Source organism: Rhinatrema bivittatum, chromosome 4 (genome assembly GCF_901001135.1).
Source record: "Rhinatrema bivittatum chromosome 4, aRhiBiv1.1, whole genome shotgun sequence".
Classification (NCBI taxonomy): Eukaryota; Metazoa; Chordata; class Amphibia; order Gymnophiona; family Rhinatrematidae; genus Rhinatrema; species Rhinatrema bivittatum.
This window is the reverse complement of record NC_042618.1, coordinates 228,862,202-228,885,545: the sequence shown is the minus strand read 5'-3', so window position 1 is coordinate 228,885,545 and position 23,344 is coordinate 228,862,202. Positions and strand designations below refer to the sequence as shown.

At 43.7% G+C, this 23,344-nt stretch overlaps 1 protein-coding gene across 20 annotated transcripts in view; it reads right to left on the bottom strand.

Annotated features, from left to right (window-relative positions):
• The window catches only part of MICAL3 (microtubule associated monooxygenase, calponin and LIM domain containing 3), a 756,715-nt gene that overhangs the window by 490,252 nt on the left and 243,119 nt on the right, over positions 1-23,344 (bottom strand). For all 20 annotated transcript variants that reach the window (XM_029599822.1, XM_029599821.1, XM_029599828.1 and 17 more), the window contains one exon: positions 12,980-13,237. In XM_029599822.1, coding sequence (XP_029455682.1) covers positions 12,980-13,237 — 258 coding nt within the window. The remainder of the gene's footprint in view (positions 1-12,979; positions 13,238-23,344) is intronic.

Genomic DNA, 23,344 nt, shown 5'->3' with positions numbered 1-23,344 from the left:
CTGCTATCAAAATTCCAAACACCATCCCACCATAAGTAACAAGTAAGGAAAGAATTACAGAATAATTCTTATGAGGTGGTTTTCTCACAATACTGTGATGTCTTGGGAACTCATCTTATCCATCTGCATGTGAGGACTGCAGTAGTCACAATGGCCACAAGGTGTCAGTATCATATATAATAGAATGCTGCTACCTTCTGGCCAATACTGGTACAGCAGATGAAAAAGTGATTTTTCTTGATTTTCAGCTAAATCCCTTAAGTTTTGGGAAAAGCACAGTTTACCTGTAATGGGTATTTTCCCAAGGACAACAGGTTGTCAGTTCTCATACATGATGACATCATTCTATAGAGCCCAACACAAAACTTATGTGAAAGCTTCTAGAACTGACTGTGTCCTCACTGAGAATACCTACGCATGTTAACATCCATGCAGGAACCCCTTCAGTCTTGTACCTTCTGTGATTTAAATCACAAGCAGACTGTGATACATTACAGGAGGACCTTGCAAGACTGGAAGATTGGGCATCCAAATGGCAGATGAAATTTAATGTGGACAAGTGCAAGGTGTTGCATAGAGGGAAAAATAATCCTTGCTGTAGTTACACGATGTTAGGTTCCATATTAGGAGCTACCACCCAGGAAAAAGATCTAGGCATCATAATAGATAATACTTTAAAACAGTCGGCTCAGTGTGCTGCAGCAGTCAAAAAAGCAAACAGAATGTTAGGAATTATTAGGAAGGGAATGGTTAATAAAATGGAAAATGTCATAATGCCTCTATATCGCTCCATGGTGAGACCGCACTTTGAATACTGTGTACAATTCTGGTCGCCACATCTCAAAAAAGATATAGTTGCAATGGAGAAGGTACAGAGAAGGGCAACCAAAATGATAAAGGGGATGGAACAGCTCCCCTATTAGGAAAGGCTGAAGAGGTTAGGGCTGTTCAGCTTGGAGAAGAGACAGCTGAGGGGGGATATGATAGAGGTCTTTAAGATCATGAGAGGTCTTGAACGAGTAGATGTGACTCGGTTATTTACACTTTTGAATAATAGAAGGACTAGGGGGCATTCCATGAAGTTAGCAAGTAACACATTTAAGACTAATTGGAGAAAATTCTCTTTCACTCAACGCACAATAAAGCTCTGGAATTTGTTGCCAGAGGATGTTGTTAGTGCAGTTAGTGTAGCTGGGTTCAAAAAAAGGTTTGGATAAGTTCTTGGAGAAGAAGTCCATTAACAGCTATTAATCAAGTTTACTTAGGGAATAGCCACTGCTATTAATTGCTTCAGTAGCATGGGATCTACTTAGTGTTTGGGTAATTGCCAGGTTCTTGTGGCCTGGTTTGGCCTCTGTTGGAAACAGAATGCTGGGCTTGATGAACCCTTGGTCTGACCCAGCCTGGCAATTTCTTATGTTCTTAATGAAATTGAAGCCACCTCCAAGGAAAGGTGGACAGGTTTCATGAGGACTGACATCCTGCTGTCCTAGGAAAACAGCTGTTACAAGTAAGTAACTTGTTTTCTCAGAGGACAAGCAGCATGGTTAAGCGCTCACACATAGTGTATCCCTAGCTACCCTATGTGTGAGCACATAGGGTAGCCCCAAACAAATAAAGGGAAAAACAAGTGCCAATGGGCACAATGGTATTTTTGTTGGCAACAAGCCTTTTTTTCTATTATATAAAAACTTATCCTATGAGGGGCAGCCTAGAACAAAAATAATAGGCCCTATGAGGGAAAGGAGTTAGGTTCTACACCTCAAACAAAATGTCAAAATACAGACTGGCCAAACCTACTGTCGCATCAGCCGTCCTTACCCAAGTAGTAGTGAGATATTTTTATGTATGGAGAGAACTCCATGTTGCAGCTTTTCATATCTCCTCCATTGGGACTGATCGCAGGTGTTCCACTTACTCAGGAGCAGCCTTGACATGGCCCATCAGATTCAATCCTGCCCAAACATAACAGAAGGAAATGCAATCTGCTAGACTGTTTGCTGGTATCAAAAGAAACAAATATCTGGGTAGAGTTTCTATGGGATTCAGTCTGAGCCAGGTACAAGGCCAAGGCTCTTTCTGGAGTCCAAACTGTGCAGTGCCTTCTTCAACATGAAGGATATGTGGCCTAGTAAAGAATGTTGAAAGGACAACTGGTTAAGAGGGAATCAGACACCACCTTAGGCAAGAACTTAGACTGGGTGCATAGAACTACCCTATCATGATGAAATCTGGTATAAAGTGAATTAAGTTACTAGAGCTTAAAGCTCACGGACCCTGCACGCTGAAGTGACAACCACCAAAAACACAACCTTCCAGGACAGATACTTCAGGTCACAGGAGCACAATGGCTCAAAAGGAGCTTTCATCAGTTGGGTCAGTATGATATTGAGGTCCCAAGACAGTGGGAGTCCTGACAAACCTTTTCCGTCAGACCAGAGGCAGCATGGATTCACCAGGGGAAGATCCTGTCAGACAAATCTGATTGACTTTTTTGACTGGGTAACCAAGGAATTGGATCAAGGAAGAGCACTCTGTGTCATCTACTTGGATTTCAGCAAAGCTTTTGATACCGTCCCGCACAGGAGACTGGTGAATAAAATGAGAAGCTTAGGAGTGAGTGCCGAGGTGGTGGCCTGGATTGCAAACTGGTTGACGGACAGAAGACAATGTGTGAAGGTAAATAGAACTCGCTCTGAAGAGAGAGCGGTGTACCGCAAAGATCGGTGTTGGGACCGGTCCTGTTCAATATCTTTGTGAGCGACATTGCGGACGGGATAGAAGGTAAGGTTTGTCTTTTTGCGGATGACACTAAGATCTGCAACAGAGTGGACATGCCGGAAGGAGTGGAGAGAATGAGACGGGATTTAAGGAAGCTGGAAGAGTGGTCGAAGATATGGCAGCTGAGATTCAATGCCAAGAAGTGCAGAGTCATGCATTTGGGGAGTGGAAATCCGAATGAACTGTATTCGATGGGGGGAGAAGGGCTGATGTGCATGGAGCAGGAGAGAGACCTTGGGATGATAGTGTCTAATGATCTGAAGTCGGCGAAACAATGTGACAAGGTGATAGCTAAAGCCAGAAGAATGCTGGGCTGCATAGAGAGAGGAATATCAAGTAAGAAAAGGGAAGTGATTATCCCCTTGTATAGGTCCTTGGTGAGGCCTCACCTGGAGTACTGTGTTCAGTTCTGGAGACTGTATCTCCGAAGGCAGTCCAGAGAAGGGCGACCAAAAAGGTGGAGGGTCTTCATCGAATGACTTATGAGGAGAGATTGAAGAATCTAAATATGTACACCCTGGAGGAAAGGAGGAGCAGAGGTGATATGATACAGACTTTCAGATACTTGAAAGGTTTTAATGATCCAAAGACAACGACAAACCTTTTCCATCGGAAAAAAATCAGCAGAGCCAGTCACAATTTGAAGCTCCAGGGAGGAAGACTCAGAACCAATGTCAGGAAGTATTTCTTCATGGAGAGGGTGGTGGATGCCTGGAACGCCCTTCCGGAGGAAGTGAAGACCAAAAAACTGTGAAGGATTTCAAAGGGGCGTGGGATAAACACTGTGGATCCATAAAGTCTAGAGGATGTGAATGAAGAGAAGAGGCATGGGGGTGGCTTGCGGGAATGACGGCTACTACCTGGAGATTAATATCCTTATTCAATAAACACACACGGTTATTGCGACACCAACATTGCTCTATGCTTCAACGGCAAGAGGAAATGTGGAAAAAGTTTTGCATCCACAAAAAAGCAGGGGAGTAGCTTGGCTTGTTACAGCGGTTACTACCCCAAACCAAATAAGCCTGATACTTCACTTTCAATGCATATTCAGTATAGCTCTCTGCTTCAAAGGCAGGGGGAATGAAGAAAAGATGATTTATATTCAGACAACCAACAAGGACTGAATTACATAAAGACCAATACAGTTTTCCCTACCCCTTATTCAGTAAGGGGCGGAAAACGCGCGTCCAACCTGCGGCACCTAATAGCGCCCTCAACATGCAAATGCATGTTGATAGCCCTATTAGGTATGCCCGCACGATACCTAATAAATGTGCAGCCAAGCCGCACATTTTACTTTCAGAAATTAGCGCCTACCAAAAGGTAGGCGCTAGTTTCTGCCAGCACCGGGAAAGTGCACAGAAAAGCAGTAAAAACTGCTTTTCTGTGCACCCTCCGACTTAATATCATGGCGATATTAAGTCGGAGGTCCCAAAGGGTAAAAAAAAAAAAGAAAAAAGAAAGAAAAAAAAATTTTAAATGGGCCGGTGGCTGTCGGGCCGAAAATCGGACGCTCAATTTTGCCGGCGTCCGGTTTCCGAGCCCATGGCTGTCAGCGGGCTCAAGAACAGACGCCAGCAAAATTGAACGTCTGCTGTCAAACCCGCTGACAGCCACCGCTCTGGGTCAAAAGGAGGCGCTAGGGACGCGCTAGTGTCACTAGCGCCTCCTTTTGCCCGTTTCTACCGCACCACCTAATTTAAATACAGAATCGCGCGCACAGGCAAGTGGCCTGTGAGCGCGCCGGGAGAGCGGGTGTTCATCCGCTCTCCCGTGGACTTTACTGAATCAGCCCAATAGTTTGGGTAAACAAATAAGCATGGGTGTAGATTGCTTGTTACAGAGGTTACTACCCAGAATCAATTAAGCCTGATACTTCACTTAGAATACATATCCAGCGCAGCTCACTGCTTCAACGGCAGGGGTAATGAAGAAAAGAGGATTTATATTCAGACAACCACCAAGGAGGACTGAATTGCACAGGCTGGGTAAACAAGCGTGAGAGTAGCTTGCTTATTATGGTGGTTACTACCCCTAAACAATTAGCTAGATACTTCACTTAGATGCAGCACCAACACTGCTATCTATATCGATGGCAGGGGTGGAAGGGAAATAGAACCAAATAGTTACTTATAAGGGCCAAGAGTAACAGCTAAGTATGAAAAAAAATAAGTGTGAAAGCTTGCTGGGCAGACTGGATGGGCTGTTTGGTCTTCTTCTGCCGTCATTTCTATATGATCTATATATATGTTTCTATATATATTAGAGATTTCAAATGAAGCAGACGTTGCATAAATCAGACAACCAAAGGTTGTACAGAGTTGGGTTTATCTTCTACTTACTGGTGATGAACTCCAATTGCACTAAGGTGAATCCTTATTGAGCAGATTTTAAGACCAGACTGACAGATATAGAAAATATTCCACCAGTTTTTGTGTGGATTAGAAGGATCTTGGGACTTCTGCTCATACCTCAGAGAAAAATTCTTCATTTAAACTCATAGGACTTTCTACTGGAATCCTTTCTTAAAGCTAGAACTTGACACATCATCAGACAAACTGAAGGGTTGCAAGATTAACCTCTCAACATCTAGGCAGTGAGAGCCACAGACCTGTTAAGATGGTACATCCTTCCTTGATCCTGAGTAATAAGGTCCAGGGAAGGCCCCAGCCTAATTGGTTCCCTGATGGAAATCTTCTTGAAGAACAGAAACAAAATCTGTCTTGGCAAAAGGGCCTATGAGGATCATAGTCCTGCCATCTTCTCTCAGTTTCAACAAAGTTTTTGACACTAGCGACATCTGAGGATACACATACAGAAGCTCTCTGCTCCAATTCAGGGTGAAGGCATCTGAGGCTAGTTTGCCCTGTGTCCATTTTCTGGAAGAGAGCCAAGTCCTCCTGTTCAAAGGGGACAGAAACAGATATACCACCAGATATACTACTGGTAGAAAACCTGTCTTGCTAACTATCGGTCCAATGACTACTCATGTGGTTCCAGGATTCATGTCAATATGTCCACAATGACAGATTCACACCTGCCAGATAGGTGGCCCTGAGAACCATCCTTGGAGAGATGATCCAGCCCCACAACTGGACAGCTTCTTAACACAGGAAATATGATCCTGCTTGCTGATGTAGTACACCATGATCTGACTGTTTCAGCTAGGACCACTTGTTGGCCAACCAATCTCTCAAAGCCTTTAGTATATATCAGATCTCTCTCAGCTCCAAGAAGTTTATCTGGTGAAGTTTTTCCTGAGTGGACCAAAGACCTTGAGTATAGAGCCCATCTACATGAATTACTCATTCCAGGTTGGACACACCCATGGTAAAGACAATCTGAACATGAGAGATTTGGAAGGGCTTACCTCTGATCAGGATGGAATTGTCCAGGACAGGGAATCCATGGATTCTGTCTTGGAGATCCTGGGTTGCCTTTAGCCACAGATGTCAGAGGGTCCCACTGGGCTCTTCTCATGCGGAGACGTACCAAGGGAGTGGCATGTACTGTGGATGCCATATGCCCCAGCATCCTTTACTCATCCCGTGGTGATGTCTACTTTCTCTTTTGAATTTTTTTCTCAATGGATATCAAGACAATAGGCAAAAGCATTCCTTACATCGGAGAGGGTTAAGTTGTGTCTAGCAGGGTCCCAATAAGCTCCAATTGAGATGACAAGTTCAAATAGGAACTGGTTAGTTGAGAACGAACCCGATAATTACAACACCCAGATGATTTTGCACATCAGTTCTGTGGCACTTGCTCTTGATCAGCCAATTGTCTAAGTAGGGATACACATACACCCCCAGCTTGTGTAAGTGCACCACTACGGCAAGGCATTTGATGAAAACACGCTGGACTGACACTAGACTAAAGGGCATTTCGCAATACTGGAGATGACAATTTCCCACAAAAAATCTGAAGTATTTCCTGTGCCAGGGGGAATCTCTCTATATGAGTGTAAGCATCCTTGAAATTGAGAGCATAGCTTTTCCCCTTTTTGAAGAAGAGAAATTAAGATGCCCAGGGAAAACATCTTGAACTTTTTTCTTTTGATAAACTTACAATCCCTTAATTCTAGGATAGAACAGAGTCTTCCTGTTTTCTTGTGAATCAGGAAATACTTGGAGTAAAATCCCACCCTCTTTCCCTGATGGAATGGGTTCAATCGTTCTGGTTTCTAAGAGGGAGGAGAGCTCCTTTCAAAGCAGTTCCTGATACAGTGAGACACCCCCCCACCCCCCCATTTTGGGTCCTGGAGTTGATCTGGTGGAATGCCCAATAGATAAATGTTGTACCCTCTTCTTAAGATGCCAAAATTATATGGTTTACGTAAAGCCTCAGCCTGCATCCGGCACAAGTACTAGGATGCATGCTAAGCTCTTGGCAATCCAGTCAAAACCCCGTCCTAGCCTAAGGACCTGCTGCTGCCTCAGGCACACGTGAGTCTTCTTGTAGGGCAGAAGATAGCGCTTCCTCAGTTGGATAAAGTGTCTCCTCTATTCCATCCTCAAGTACCTCCTGAACTTGGATGGCAGGTCTGGTATGGTAGTAGAGAAATGCTGCAGCATCGCGAAGTGCTCATGGATCTGTGCCACTGCAACTGTCACTTTATATCCAAAGAGATTCTCTCCAGTAAAGGGCACGTCCACCTTTCCTGGATATCAGGTTACAGATCTGAGGCCCGCAGTCAGGTGAGTCTGCAGGCATCTATTCCCATGGCAGAAACTCTCACTGCCATCTCGAAAACAAAGGTCAAGCCGACCATATGTTTTCCACACTCCATTCCCTTGTTCAGTAACTAGTGCCTTGCTGCTTCTGAGGAAGTTGCTTGGCTATACTTTGCATCTGTTTCAGCAGGTCCTGAATATACTAGCCCATGAAGAGCTGTTAAGAGGTTTTGCAGGTGTTCAGCATAAGTCCCTGAAAGACTTTTTTCCCCCCAAGAGTATCCAGGGTTCAAGATTCCTTCCCCGCAGGCATCTAGGAATAAGTCTTCTGCCTCTTGGTTCTCTTGACAGCAGATTCAACCACCACAGATTGGTATGGTAGCTTCTTGGCTTTGAATCCAAGAGAACAGCCCAAAGGGTTCTTTGCACTCTCTTCCCATCCAAAATATGTTTCATGACGAAACAGATTTCATTCTAGGCAATAAAAGGGACTTGAACAACAACTTGAAGATGGTCAATGCCAAGGCAAGGAGGCCCTGCAGAAACTTCTCAAAGGCCTGCTGGATCTCCTTGCCCAATTCCTCCTCGAAAATAGCCCAACTCCTCCTTGAAAATAGATAATGCCAGCACCAACACAGGCAGGAGGGTGTGGCCACATCCTCCTGTGAAAAGAGAAGCAAATCTGCCGCTAACATCAGGATATGCGAAGGCTGTCATGAATCTGGGAGGATGGCTTCTCCCTTACCACGGGATCACTTGGGGGTAGGGGGTCTCGACAGCTGCCAGATCATTCCTACTTCTGGCTTTGCACATGGATGAAGACCTCTGCTGATACTTCTTTGATGTCACTCAAATGTCCAGCATCGGAATTCCACAATGCCGGTGTCAAAGAGAGAACACCTCACCATCTTCGATCAGGAAGACTCTGATGATTTGTCCCTGGTTTCCCTATCTGCCCTCAGCACAGAGGGAACAGACAGCTTCCCTGATGCAGATGTTGCTTCTTCCACTGGTGCATCTCCAAGGTCCCTCAATGTTCATGTCTCTGATGCTGATGGATCGGATTTCCAATACTCACAATGCTTCGCCATCAGTTTCATTTGGGGCCATTGTCCTTTTGGGATCATGGTCGCACATTCATGACACCCCTGGACATCATGCGATGCCCCAGGCACAGGACACTGCTATCATGAACAATAGATGATAAATATGTCCCTGGCACACCAGAGTTGTCCCTGGAAGCCACTAGACATGCTCAACCAAAACATAAGGGAAGCAAAAACAAACTCAATGGCAATTGTGACTGATGTCCACCAGGCACAGGGAACACACCAACCCAGTATAGAGACAACAAAAACATAAAGGTTTGAAAAACCAACCTAAGGAATCTAACGGGTTAGAAGACAACTACAATACCATGGTGCCCCTCGACAAACGATCCTGCTTGCAAAAATCTCAACAGAAGCCTAAAGCAGAACTGAGGCAAACCACAACCTCAATAGAAAAACAAGATTGAAGGAGTCCCTGTGTGGACACATGATATGTTAGAATGCATGTGCATGCTCAGTAAGGCACAGTCATAAGTTCTAGAAATATTAACATGAAAGTTCTGTGCCGGTCTCCATAGGATATCACCCATGTGTGAGGACTACCATCCTGCTTGTCCTTGGACAAACATTCTGATTTCTAGATGTGAACATAGATCTACCTAACCTGAAAATTCAGTTGGTGTAGCTTAAATAGTTTGAGAGATAATGTGCACAAAGACAAAACAAAAACATAAGCTATTTTTATTAGGAAAAATGCCATGAATCATGTCAAACAGGTATGTGAAAAGAGACAAGATATTTGACTGTATCAATGCACTGAGTCTCTTGCAAAAAAATATACACACTCACACACACACGAGGATGGGGTAGCAGCAAGCCTTTATTGACTTAGGGGTAGATTTTCAAAGGGTTGCGCACGTAAGACGCGCGCAACCCCCAAAAACCTACCCCTGCCTCCCCCTGCGCACGCTGAGCCCCAGGAGACGCATATGTCCCAGGGCTTCGAAAAATGGGTGGTCTGGGGGCGGGGCCGAGTTCCCCGACACAGCAGGCTGTGTCAGGGCCTGGCCAGCCAGTGCGCGCAAACTTTCTCAAAGGTGGGGGGGGATTTAGTTAGGGCTGGGGGTGGGTTAAGTAGGGGGAAAGGGGGGGGGGGTCGGAAAAAAAGTTCCCTCCGAGGCCGCTCCGATTTCGGAGCGGCCTCGGAGGGAATGGAGGCAGGCAGCTCGGCGCACACAGGTTGCACAATTGTGCACCCCCCTACGCGCGCCGACCCTGGATTTTATAACATGCGCGCGGCAGCGCACATGTTATAAAATCGGGTGTAGATTTGTTTGCGCCAGGTTGCGTGAACAAATCTATGCCCGCACATATTAGTATTCTGTCTTCATGTATCCAATACACACTTTTTTTTTTTTTTTTTTTAATTTTCATAGTGCAAATAAAATCTGAACTACAGTTCATTATAAACACTGGGTCACAATAACCAAAATCAGCCTATGTTTTGTTTGCCAGACTTCATCAGGGGAAGATTAGCAGTGAAACTTATCTGAAAGCAGTTCTTCACTCTGGACAGTAGCATCTCATGATGTGCAAGATGAAGTCTTTATCATTAGACATTGCTGTCCAGAGTGAAGCACTGCTTTCAGATAAGTTTCACAGCTAATCTTCCCCTGAAGAAGTCTGGCAAATGAAACATAGGCTGATGTTGGGATTTTGGTTATTGTACCCAGTGTTTATAATGAACTGTAATTCAGATTTTATTTGCACTTTGAAAATTTAAAAAAAAAAAAAAACAACACACAAAAGAACGTGCGTGTGTATGTGAGTTTAGCAAAGAGGAGATTCCCTCTGTTCCTACTCTGAGCCCACAAGCAGCTTGGAATGCTCCTACAGCAAGGCCAAGGCACAGAATGCCCAGGTTAAAGGAAAAACACATGAAAATTACAGTTCCTGGGGTCCCTCAGCCAAGGGCAAGCTGGTAGCAAGCAGGGGGAGGGGAGACCCCAGGAGGCTGGGCCCTGAAAAAGCCACTCAATAGGCAAAGACGGGATCTAGATTGGGAGGAGATTCTGCTCAGAAGGGGTGGGATTACTTCCCGAACGGCAGGAAAGCCTTTTTCAGGAGGGGACGTGGCAGATCTCTAGGCTCCAGAATCCATGGAGATTGGAGAAAAAGAGAAGCCTCAATTTAATTCTGAGCTCGCGGATACATCAGAATACCAGCAAAGGAGGTAGGACCCAACTGGGGGTTAGCACAAAGAGCTTGCTGAGAACTGCATACAAAACTGTATTTCAGTGGATGGAGGAGGAGGTTGAAATTCCCAGCAGCAGCAGCATTGAAGAGGGGACATATGTGCAAAAGCACCTTGTTAATGAATTTCTTTGCTAGAAGTTTGCTACAATACTATCAATGGAAACTTGAGAAAAAACAAACTGCTAGCAGTCCAACAATGCCGTGAGTCAGCCTGTCAGGAATTTATCTTTTTTTTTTTGTTACACAGAGGGGCCGATGCAATAAAATGCGCCCAGCCAAGCGCTCAGGTTTACAGCATGTTTTAGACGCATTAGACTAGCATCCGATGCAATTGAGGAGATTAGCACATCCAAAACATGTGCTCAAACAAATGCGTAGCTAATAGCGCTCTTCACATGTAAATTTCATGTAGATGAGGCTATTAGCTATTACCCCAGATGCAGAAAATCGCTGGGTACCCAATGCACACTTTTTAACATGACAAATTTAACTCCACCCCGGAGGTGGCATAAAGTCAATCCGCAAGTCAAGGGCTCATGAGAAATTTAAAAAAAAATATGGTCCTGTGTGATTCCTCCTACTTAGTTTCATTGTGACACTTAAATTTACTGCTTGTGGTGTTGAAAAATAGATGTATATTGGCTTAATTAAAAAAAAAAAAATCTTCTGGATGCACAATTTAGACGTCTAATGTAGACACCCATAGCAAGGGGCGCTTAACTATGGGCATCTTCAGCAATCTCAGCAAAATCGGCCAGAAGCAGGATAAATACGGACGCTCATAGTGAGCATTCGTTGCAATCGTGGACGCCCGATGCATTTGAGCGCTAGGGGCGTACAGTTCTCCCCTAGCACATTCTTTTTTACGCAGCCCCTCATTTAAATACTTCATCGGGCACCTGGGGATGTGTCTGCATGCGTGTTAGGAAAACGGGGCGCTCAATACGAGTTTTCAACGCGCGCCTTATTGCATCAGTCCCAGAGACTGAAAGAGACAGCAATCACCTGAGTTTGCTAATTACTGCTGTGAAAAGTGATCAGGGAACAGTTTATCTGCGGGAGGGGGGGGGGGGTGGTGTTTAAAAGATGGAAAGGAACAGCAGTTACCCCACTCTGGTAATGAGGGCTGCAACGTTTACCGATAAACAGAGAACAGTCTTCCTTTTTATTGTTTTGTTGTTTGGACTCTGATGAGAAAAAGCATAGGTAGTCTCCCAGCTAAAGGGGAGACAGTCTTTACCAATTTTTTTTTTTTTCCAACAGAGCCGCTTGCAGGTGTAGAAACCTGACTGCCCTTAAATTTATATACTTATTTTAAAGAGATACTGGGGAGGGAGGGAGCAGCACTTGCCCAAGCTTTCCTGGTTACTACTGGGCCACTTGCCTGAAAGCAAAAAACTATTTACCTCTGTTGCTTTAGGTGCAAGCAGCAAAATACAGGACCTGAAGTCATTGAGTTGGACCAGAGGTTCTTTTTGAGGCATCTAAAAATAGTTCAAGCAGCAGCTTGACCTCCGTATTTTTCTGGGACCTTGTTGTAACATAGGTGTGAAAGGCATAGGCTATAGCCCCAGGCTTATAGCAAGAATCAGTACTTTTGAGAGTTTCTTTTTGGGAAGCAGAGCTGGACTTACTAAGTGGGAGCTAAGGCGACCTTTGAGAAAGGAGGACAGGATACTAAAGGGTATTTGTCCCAGGGTATCCGCTACAGGTGCCCGGAGGCCAGGCCACGACAGAGTTGCACCACTCCAGCCCCAGAGAGCCAATACGCTACAGTAGGGTGTACATGAAGAGAAGACTGGTGTCTTTTGAAGACTAAGTCAATACTGGCTTGCTGATAGGCCATCTTCATATATATATGTATTGCTGTTATTATTATAGTTTAATATCTTGATTCTTTTTAGTGGATGTTATTTTGAGCGAGATTTGCACATTCATATAAGTGTAACCAGGTATGCTGTGCACAGTTTTACTGTTTAAAAAAAATTCTCCATACAGAATTGTGTCATGTACTTAATCTTACATGCAGTAACACTAATAAATGTAAATGACATTTATTAACTGCACAATTAACATTTTGTGGGGCCTAAATAAATTATTTTTCCCTTTAATTCAATTATAATACTACAGTATTCTAATTTAGCAAAAGAGAATATTTTAATTAAGCCTGTTTATTGAACAAAAAATCTCCTGCATCCTTATTAGTTCAAAACTGACCTCTAAAAGGCTGTCCCCAACCAATGCCACAAGCAGCCTGTGGCCATTCCTTTCTCGCACCAATGCTGCGTTCTCTGAAGCATACATGCAGGTAAAGTCAAACATTGCCACATCTGGCTGCCCATAGTGATTGATGGCAAAGTCCAGTGATGGCAACTGTTGATTGGTGGAGAAGTCTGCAGCCTCTCTTGCATAACTGAGTAGTGCCTCCTGATCCACATTCTTCCGGGATAACAGCAGTTCTATGTCGGCATAATCCTACCATTGAAAACACAAAACGCAAAAACATTACTATAAGAAACTAAGGGCTAGATTCATTAAGGCTTTTCTCCTATTTTGTGTTTATGGAAAAAACCCTTAATGAATCAGGTACTAAAGTAGAATCATCAGGGGAAACAGAGTTCAAATTTCATATTCTGAATTGTGCTCTATTATTTCCTAACCTATATGTTTATATTGCAGTGTGCACTGTCACTGTAAAAATGTGTTTTGTTTTTTTAAAAGGATTACATTTTTTTTCTTAAGATTAGCTTTCTTCATATTCTCAGTTCTGTTTCCTTTAATACCTAAAACAGGTATATGCGGTATTGAAAAATTGTAACATTTCTCATTGCTTTGTGGCTTCATTACTCCTCTGACAAAGGTGAGCCATTCCTTAATGCAATTTCTCTTTTACATTTCAGATATGAAGGGCACCAGGGGTCCCATGACCGCAAAATGTTAGCATGTTTAACAGTTAATATAAAATTATTTTTAAACTTATTTTTTGTTTTATTTTAACATTTTCAAAAAAAGAAATGTATATGGATCATATAAACTACACTCCATGATTACAAAATTCAATCTGAGTAATGTTGACAGAGTATTTGACACATATTGGTGCTTTTTGGCAAGTATCATAGCATTGTCCATCCTCACAATCAAAGAGGGGAAGTCAGATTTAGCGCCTATTTCATATATAAAAAGGAAGATGAAGAAAAACATTTTCATAAACCATATTAAAGGATAAATTAGCTCTTACGTTATAGTTTCCTTTCCTTGAGTCCAGTCAGACTGGTTATACTCACCAATCAGCATATGGAGGTAGATCCATGCTGACCTCAGCCTGCTAGTATTATCTATAACAACCTAACTTGAATAGCCTTAAATACTTTTATATTACAAACATAAATCTTCCATTTTTTTTTAACCCAGAAGGCTTCCAAACAGAACTAGAATCAACTTGGAAGCAAAATCAGCATTGACACTTGGTAAAGCATGCACCTGCTTTGTTAAAAATATCATAGACATCTTCTTTAATTCAGCAATGCAGCAGTGAAATTATACAAGTTTGGGAGGGTCCTGGAGTGGTATTGACTGGACTCAAGGAAAGGAAATCATCAAGTAATGGAAAAATTATTTACCTGATAATTTTGTTTTCTTTCCATAGTGTAGACACGTGGACTCAGGATCAGTGGGTAATGCTTCCCTGCCAGCAGATGGAGACGGAGCAAGATGACATCACAGTATATATACCCCTGCAGTGACCCCAGCCTGCCAGTATTCTCTTCAAAAGCAACTGTGGAGAGACTAGCAAAAAAAAACAAAAAAAAACAAAAAACTTGATTAGAAACAGACAACCATGGGGGGGGGGGGGGGGGGGGGGAGAGAAGTGACGTCACCCTATCGAATGGCTGCCTAGGGTGCTCACTCCCTCACCCGACTTCAATATCCACGACACTGTGAGCGCATTGAATTGCCTTAATACCCACTTTTAGAAGCAACAGCACGCAGAACAGCCCCGATGTCGGTGAGAAAGAAAGTTTTAGACTTAAAAGCAATTTTCGTTTGAAAATGCGACATCACGGCCTGCTGAGGCCTTGCCAGCAACGGAAGCACGGATGGAAGATGGCGGTCGGGAAGCTGCGGTCCCTGACAGAGGCGAACCAACGCCAGCAACACTGTTTGCCGCAGACTCCTTACCATCTAGGGGCAACTTCTAGGCCTGGTTCGGAGACTTGAAAGCGGACAGGGGGGCACTGAAAGCAGAGATGAAATAGATGGTTGCATACTTACGTAAGGACCACGAGGAACTAAGAGGCTGCGTGGTAGCAGCAAAACAGAGTTAGCGATATAGAAGACCAGCAAGACATGATGCACAGAGATGTGAAACAGCTACTCGAGGAAAATTCTTTTTTAAGGGACTGGCTAGACGACTTGGAGAATCGATCACGGCGAGGCAATTTGAGATTCCGAGGAGTCCCGGAGGAATCCACGTATACTATACACACTGTGGGGTAGTTATAAAGGATATCTGCAATCTTATTTTATACAACGACCCCCCAGGAGGCAATAAAGAACCTATTTTGGAAAAAGCGCATCGGGCTCTGGCGATACCACGAGATAACCAGTCCCGGGACATTGTAGTTTGTTTTCACTCTTATCTAGTAAAGGAGAGAGTGCTGGCTTGTGCGCAGAAAAGAAAAGAAATAGTCTGGCAGGGATACAATATTGAAATATTCCAAGACCTTTCATTTCAAACTATTAAAAAAAGAAGAGAGTTCAAAGAAATTGTGAGCACCCTCCTTGACGGCGGGATAAGATATCTGTGGCTATTCCCCTTCGGACTGGCTTTTACGATCAAGGGGGTGGCCTCTAGAGTTAAAACCGTGGAGGAAGCCAGGATTAATTTAGCAGCAGCGGTCGTAGAGTCCGCTCACGGACCACCAGGATTATCACCTAGCCCTTCGGATGCGAAGGAGACCCATCAACGCTGGCAAAAGGTACAGTCGGGAGGAAAACGACTGCATCAGTCTGGAGGGTCCGGATCGTCAAAGGACAATAATGGATGATAACAAAAAATGTAGGATGGTTGCCATTCCAGTTTACTATACAAATGGAGAATCGTGGACAGTTGAAGCGCAACTAGTAATGACTAAGTCCGCACTAGTAGTGGGTTACTATTGAAGTAGATTCCGTCAGGGATCTATTTCCTATATTTCATATGCTTTTACACCATTTTTTAAGTCGGGTGGGGGTTGGGTGGGTCCTTGGGGGCATTTGGGAGTGACAATTCCTCTTGATGGTTGGTTTAGGTTGGGAGGGAGGGGTGGGGGAGGCTGGGAAAGGAGAGCACAACATGGGAAGGAGAGTTTGCTGGGGTACTAACATATAGGAGTCAGGTACTAGAGAAGTGGGGAACATTCATGTATAAATGGCTAGTGAAGTCCACAGTACAGGTTATCGCAATTATGCCTACTTATTCAGATAGCTAGCTTAAAAGTTATATCATGGAATGTGAAAGGTTTAAACACCTATATTAAAAGGAAAAAACTCCTGGCAGATGCCCTGCATTTGCATGCTGATATCATTCTCTGCCAAGAAACCCATTTGAGAAAAAGGCACGAACATTTATTGCAGTCTTCTCAGTTTCCATGCCTCCGCTAACAAGGGGAATCGATATTGTGGGGTAGGTGTTTTATTTGGGAGGTCATTAGTGGTAGATGTCATCTCTATCATTCGTGACGTTAATGGGAGATATATTTTGGTGAAGTTTATGTTAGAGAAACAGCTGTTTACCATTGGCTCTGTGTATTGCCCGAATACGGGGCAAGGGAAATTTCTGGATACCTTTTCTGGGGTGTTAGAACATTGGGCAGAAGGCTTCATAATTATAGGCGGGAATTTTAATATGACCCGCTATCCGTATTTAGATCACAGTGGATGAGGGAGTGTGGTAAACACACAGGAATAGTCTTAAAACGATGACTGCTTGGGAACTTGTAGATATATGGCGGTTATTACTCCCCACAGAGCGGAACTATACTTTTTTCTCAAAGCCCCATAATGTCTACTCACGCATCGACTTTTTCTTAATTGATAAACGGCTGGTTAATAATATACAACACACTGACATCGAGCCCATCACGTGATCTGATCACGCAGCAGTCTGGATTAAATGTAGAACAGCCCTTATCCAACGGACGAAAGGGAACTGGAGGCTAAATGAAAGTCTATTAGATGATGCCCAGTTTTGTGAACAGTTGCGGGAAAAGATGGGGTAGTATATTTATTTTTTATTTATTTAGCAGTTTTTTATACCGACCCTCATAGTAGATAACCATATCGGATCGGTTTACATTTTAACAAAGGGTAAAAACTGAGGTAACAGTTCTGGTAAATAATAGATAAAGGAAAAGGAATAAGTCAAAGTTACAATCAACAAGGTATGGAAAACTTGGAGGCTTAAGGACAAGCTGGAAGGAAGATAGAGGCAGGAAGAATAAATATAACATGATACAAATAATTTAACGGGTTAGAGCATATGCTTTAACCAGGAAATGCCAGTGTCCATTGTTCAGGAGGAAGTGTGTCAAAGTCCTTGTAAGAAGTGAGGCTCAAACTAGTGATTATCCGGTGGATCTGGGAAGGCTTGGTGAAAGAGCCACGTCTTTAGTTTTTTTCTGAAGGTTAAGAGGCAGGGTTCCAATCTGAGATTTGCTGGGATATTGTTCCAGATAGCTGGGCCTGCAATTGAAAAAGCTCTGATTTTGGTCGTAGAGAGGCGAGTGGCTTTAGTAGGGGGAAATTTCAGAGTGCCTTTGTGGATATCTCTCGTTGGTCTGTTAGAGGAGTGGAGTTTGAAAGGGATATCCAGGTCGAGTTGGAGTTGCTGATGGATGGTTTTGTGTATTAGGGTAATAGATTTGTACAGGATTCTGAAATTTACTGGTAACCAATGTAGGTTTCTGAGGACGGGGGAGATGTGTTCACCGCGGCTGGAGTTGGTCAGCAGTCTCGCTGCCGCATTTTGTATCATCTGCAGTGGTTTGGTGGTAGATTTAGGGAGGCCTAGAAAGAGGGCACTGCAGTAATCTATTTTGGCGAACAGAAGAGCCTGGAGGACTGTCCTGAAGTCTTGGAAAAATAAGAGTGGTCTCAGTCGTTTCAAAACCTGTAGTCTGAAGAAACTGTCTTTGGTAGTTGTGTTGACCATTTTTTTAAGGTTTAGACGATTGTCTATTATTACCCCAAGGTCTCTGACGTGCGTACAGGTGATGTGAGCATTGTGCGGTGAAGGTGGAGGAAGATTGTTTTCATTTGAAGAGATGAAGAGAAGTTCCGTCTTTGCGGCATTGAGGACCAAGTTTAAGCTGTTGAGTAGATTAGTAATGGATAGAAGACAGTTATTCCAGTAGGTGAGAGCTTTTGAGATGGATTCTGTTATTGGGATTAGAATCTGTACATCATCTATATGGCAGATAATGATACAGGGGAAGTGTCTAAAGGCACCATCTGGGACTGCTATAAAACAGTTGCGAAGGGGCATCTGATAGCTCATGCATCATATGTTAAAAAAGTGAAGGACAAAAGAAGGGTGGAGCTGCTCCAAAAAATAGAGAAGGTAGAAATCTGCCATAAGAGAACTTTGGATAAAGATTTAGGAAAAGAATTAGACAAATTGCGTAGGGAGCTCATGATATAGATGCTAAAACAATTGCCTATCATTTAGATAAGGTGCGTCAAGAACATTTTGAAGGGGATAATAAAGCCAGTCGATTGCTGGCAAGATCGCTAAAGGCTAGGGTATTACAGAATCAGATTTTAAAGATTAAAGACCGACAGGGAAGATGGTGAATGACAATGAGTTAATTCAAGAAAGGTTCTCCCAGTTCTATCAAGAGCTATATCACGCTAGGGAGGATATTCTCCAATCAAGTATTGATCAATATCTTGAGGGAGTGCCTATCCCTAAGCTCACAGATAAGAGCGCAGGCAGCTTAAATAAACCCATAGCGGTTGTGGAGGTTGTGACAGCCATTAAGGACTTGAAAATGGGTAAATCCCCAGGCCTAGATGGCTTTACGGCTGGGTTTTATAAAAAAACTGGTCTCTGAGGTGGCCCCGCCGTTGGCTGCGGCGTTTAATGCTCTCCTGGAAGGGGAGTCTATTGATCAGGATGCAAATAGGGCGGGAATAACTGTACTTCTCAAACCGGGGAGGGACACTACCCTTTGCGGTTCATACCGACCAATCTCCCTCATAAATTTGGATTTGAAATTATTGGCAAAAATCTTGGCCAAACGTCTGAGTCACCTTGCAGGCCAAATGATTCACCCTGACCAAACAGGATTTATTCCGGGTAGGCTAACAGCCGACAACGTACGACTGGTGGTCGATCTTGTATGGTGGGCTAGAGAATCACATCTACCCTTGGGGTTGCTCACGATCGATGCTGAAAAAGCCTTTGACCTGGTACATTGGGATTTTCTATTTACAGTTCTGCACAAATTTGGAGTGGGAGAAAATTTCATATTGTGGATTAAGCAATTATATTCCAAGCCCAGTGCGTGTATCAAGATCAACGGGACCTACTCACCGAATTTCCCCATAGGGCGGGGCACCAGACAAGGGTGCCCGCTTTCCCCGTTGTTTGCACTATATTTAGAACCCTTAGCAATTAAACTCAGGCAAAAGACGGAAGTCCAGGGTTTGAAGGTGGGAGATGGGGAATATAAGTTATCTATGTTCGCGGATGATGTTCTTTTCACAGTTGCAAACCCTCTCATTTCTCTTCACCCTCTTATGGCAGAGTTAGAGCTCTTCAGCAAGGTGTCTGGATATAAATTAAATGTTGACAAGTCCAAATTTCTGAACGTCAATTTATCTGAAGATCAGATGTCAATTATTAGTAGTACATTTCCTTTTAAATTTGTACGATCAGGGGTGAAATATTTAGGAGTGATGGCAGGGAATGTTAGAGAGGATCTATTTAAACTTAATTACGAGACAGTTTGGGGGAAAATCCAGCTAGATTTACAACTTTGGGATAGGCTACCTTTGTCGTGGCTAGGTCGGATTAATGTGGTAAAAATGAATATACTCCCTAGGTTGAGCTATCTATTTCAGACATTACCTATTATGATACCTGATGATCGGCTCACTCAATGGCAACGTAAACTGTTTCATTATATATGGAGAAGGAGGCCGCCAAGGGTAAATAGGGCACTTATGATGAACCCAAGAACCCAGGGAGGAATGGGTGTACCGTGTCTTCAGAGATATTATCTAGGAGCACAGCTTAGGGCAGTGATTAACTGGCATCTTATTGGACATGATAAATGTTGGATGGGATTGGAGGCAGCCCTGATGGGGGTTTCCTCTCTGCATCCTTCTGTATGGCTGTCCAAAACCACCCGAGTTCAACCGAGGGTAGTACCACCCACGGTTGCTCTTACATTTCGACTTTGGGATAAATGGAAACATCTTCTGGTGGGTCAGAAGACCTATTTTCACAGCACCCCTATTTTCTTTAATACAGGTTTTATTCCTGATTGCACCAAAACAGGGGAAAGACGATGGGCTAGTAAAGGATGTTTGAGCCTGGGGCAAGTTTGACGGGAAACACATGACAAAGCATTTGAGGCTGTAATGGAGGAATTTCATATCCCCATCTCAGATACATATTTTTATCTTCAATTAGGCCACTATCTATCCAGGCCTGATGTAAAAGCAGATCTACTTCAGGGCAAGACTGGATTTGAAGGACTTTGCGAGAAGGCCCGCTTTGTTACGAAAGCGATTTCTACGATTTACCATATGCTTTCTCTACGGCCTCCTCTATCACATCTACGGGCCTGGGGAAAAGACTTGGGGAGATGGTTTACTGACCAGGATTGGAAAGAATGTTATGTTAGTATTAAGAAGAGCTCCATATCAGCAGGGATTGTTGAACAGGGATATAAACTATTATATAGATGGCACATGCCACCTACCAAACTTGTGAAGTTTCATAAGTTAGTTACAAGCTAATGTTGGCGAGGATGTGGGGGGTGTTGGCTCTTATTTCCATATGTGGTGGGAGTGCATAGTGATAGTGAACTTTTGGGGGGGAAGTGCAGAAGCTCATTGAGGACATGACAGGGATTTGTTCTGTTCTAGATGCTGCCTCGGTGCTGTTGGTACTTCCACCTTCGAGTACCGGAGCCCAGCTACCTTTCGTAGGGCAGCAAGTGGTGTTAGCAGCTAGAGGAGAGTTGGCCTACTTATGGAAAGCAACTCAGGCCCCAATCATGAATAAAGTTATCCAGCGGTTGCACAAAATACACGACCTGAGTCGTTTAACTGCCCTACGAAGGGGTTGGATAGCTAAGTTTGAAAAGCTCTGGTGCCCATATGTACAATGGCTGTCTCGCAGAGCATCGCCCGAGTAACAAGTCAGTTATTTAGTAACGCAACCATTCAATTATTTTGTGTGGGCTTTATCGCTATGCTGTTTATTTAAGATATCCATATTTAGCATGGTGGTTACCTGCCTGGTACTCTTCTTCCTTTCTTTGCGGCTAAAGTGTAATCTTTACAAGGGTGGGGGGGTAGGGGGGGAAGAGAGGGCTGGATTTCCAGTATACTCAAAAAAGTTGACAGGTTGGGACAAGTTCATTGGCTTTATACCTAATGTTCTTCTTGCTGGAAACCTTGAACAGGTTGTTTGTTTTTTCTATAGAATCATTTGTTTCCATTGTTAGTATTATTGGTGTTATATGGAAGTGATAATTTACAGTTTTTGCTGTGAAACCATGTGTGTTGTACTTATTTGTCTAACATTGTCAATTAAAAAAAAAAAAAAGAAAGACAACCATAACTGTACTCAACCAACAAGAAAACGCTGAAACATAAGAATCTAAGTATCCCAAATCTAGGCACTGGATAAACACTTACCAGCAATCCCTTGGGATCCACAGCCCCACAGGACGACTTGACACACTCATGTGACAGCCAAGGACAGGAAGCTGAGTCCATTTGTCTACACTAAGGAAAACGAAATTATCTGGTAAGCAATTTCTCCATTTCCTAGTGTGTAAACAGATGGACTCAGGACTAGTGGGATGCACCAAAGCTACTCCCCAACAGGGTGGGAGACTGCCCATGGTTCAGTCAACACCACATCTGCAAAGGCTGTATCCACCTGGGCCTGCACAGACAATAAAACTTAGAAAAAGTGTGTAAGGAGGACCACGTCGCAGCTAGGCATTATTGATGGGAGACAACAATTGAACACTGCCTGAGCCCTAGTGGAATGAGTCAGAACCTGTAGGCAATGGCTTCTCAGCATCCACATACACAGCCGTGACCACCTCCTTAATCCAGGAAGCTATCGTAGCCCGCGAAGCTGGAGCACCCTACTTACTTCCACCATAAAGGATAAACATACAATCCGTCTTCCGGAAAGGTTCAGAAACTTCCAGATACCGCACGACAAGTTTCTTGAAATCCAATGAGCACAATATGCGATACTCCTCTACTTCCCTGTCCTTATCTAGAAACGGCAAAGAGATGGACTGATTAAGTGAAAGTCCAAGACCACGCTGAGCAAAAAAGATGGAACAGTAAGCAACTGTAATGCTCCTGGAGTCACCAGAAGGAACAACTCCCGGCAAGACAAGGTCTGCAGCTCAGAGATTCTACACGCAGAACATATAGCAACCAGAAACAGTGTCTTCAAGGTAAACAGCAGCAAGGAAAAGCTATGCAGTAGTCGGAATGTAGGACCCGCCAAAAAATCCAGCACCAAGTTCAGACTCCACAAGGGAACCAGTAACCACTAGGAAGGCTGAAGATGCTTCACTCCCCTCAAAAAATGGACCACATCAGGATGGGACAATAATGAATCACCATTCACCAGGATCCTGAAACAGGCAAGAGCCACAACATGCACCTTCAAGGAATTAAGGGCCTTTATTCAACCCATCCTACAAAAAATCCAGAATGAGCGGAATCTTAACTGAACAAGGAAGAATACAACATTCCTCACACCAAGCCCCAAAAACTCTCCAAACCCATATATAGGCTAAGGAAGTGGAGAACCTATGAGCATGGAGTAAGGTGGCAAGGGCCAAACCGTAAGACAGAATCGAGTCGCATCCTCGTGAAGAATTGGACCCTGTTGTAACAGATCCATGTCCTGTAGAAAATGTGGGGGGAGGTGTCTCTACCAGGAGTCTCCGCAGATCCGCATACTATGGACGCATGGGCCAGTCAGGCAGCCCCAGAAGTACTAGCCCCCTGTAGCCTTCGATTTTGCAAACTACCTTGCCCAGCAACGGCCACGGAGGAAAGGCATAAAAAATGTCTTCCTATTACCATGTTGCTCAGTTTAGACTGTTTGTGTTACTTTTCACTCTGTTATTGGGATAGGTGTGGGAGATTCATAGGTGTGTTTATGCTCTTCTTACTGATACGGTGTATACATTCTCCTGTGAAATGTCCAAAGTACTGAAAATGTTAATAAAGAAATTATACAAAAAAAAAAAAAGTCTTCCAGCCAGATCTGTATGAGAGCATCTATATACATGGACCACAGAGCTCTCCTGCAACTGTAGAATCGAG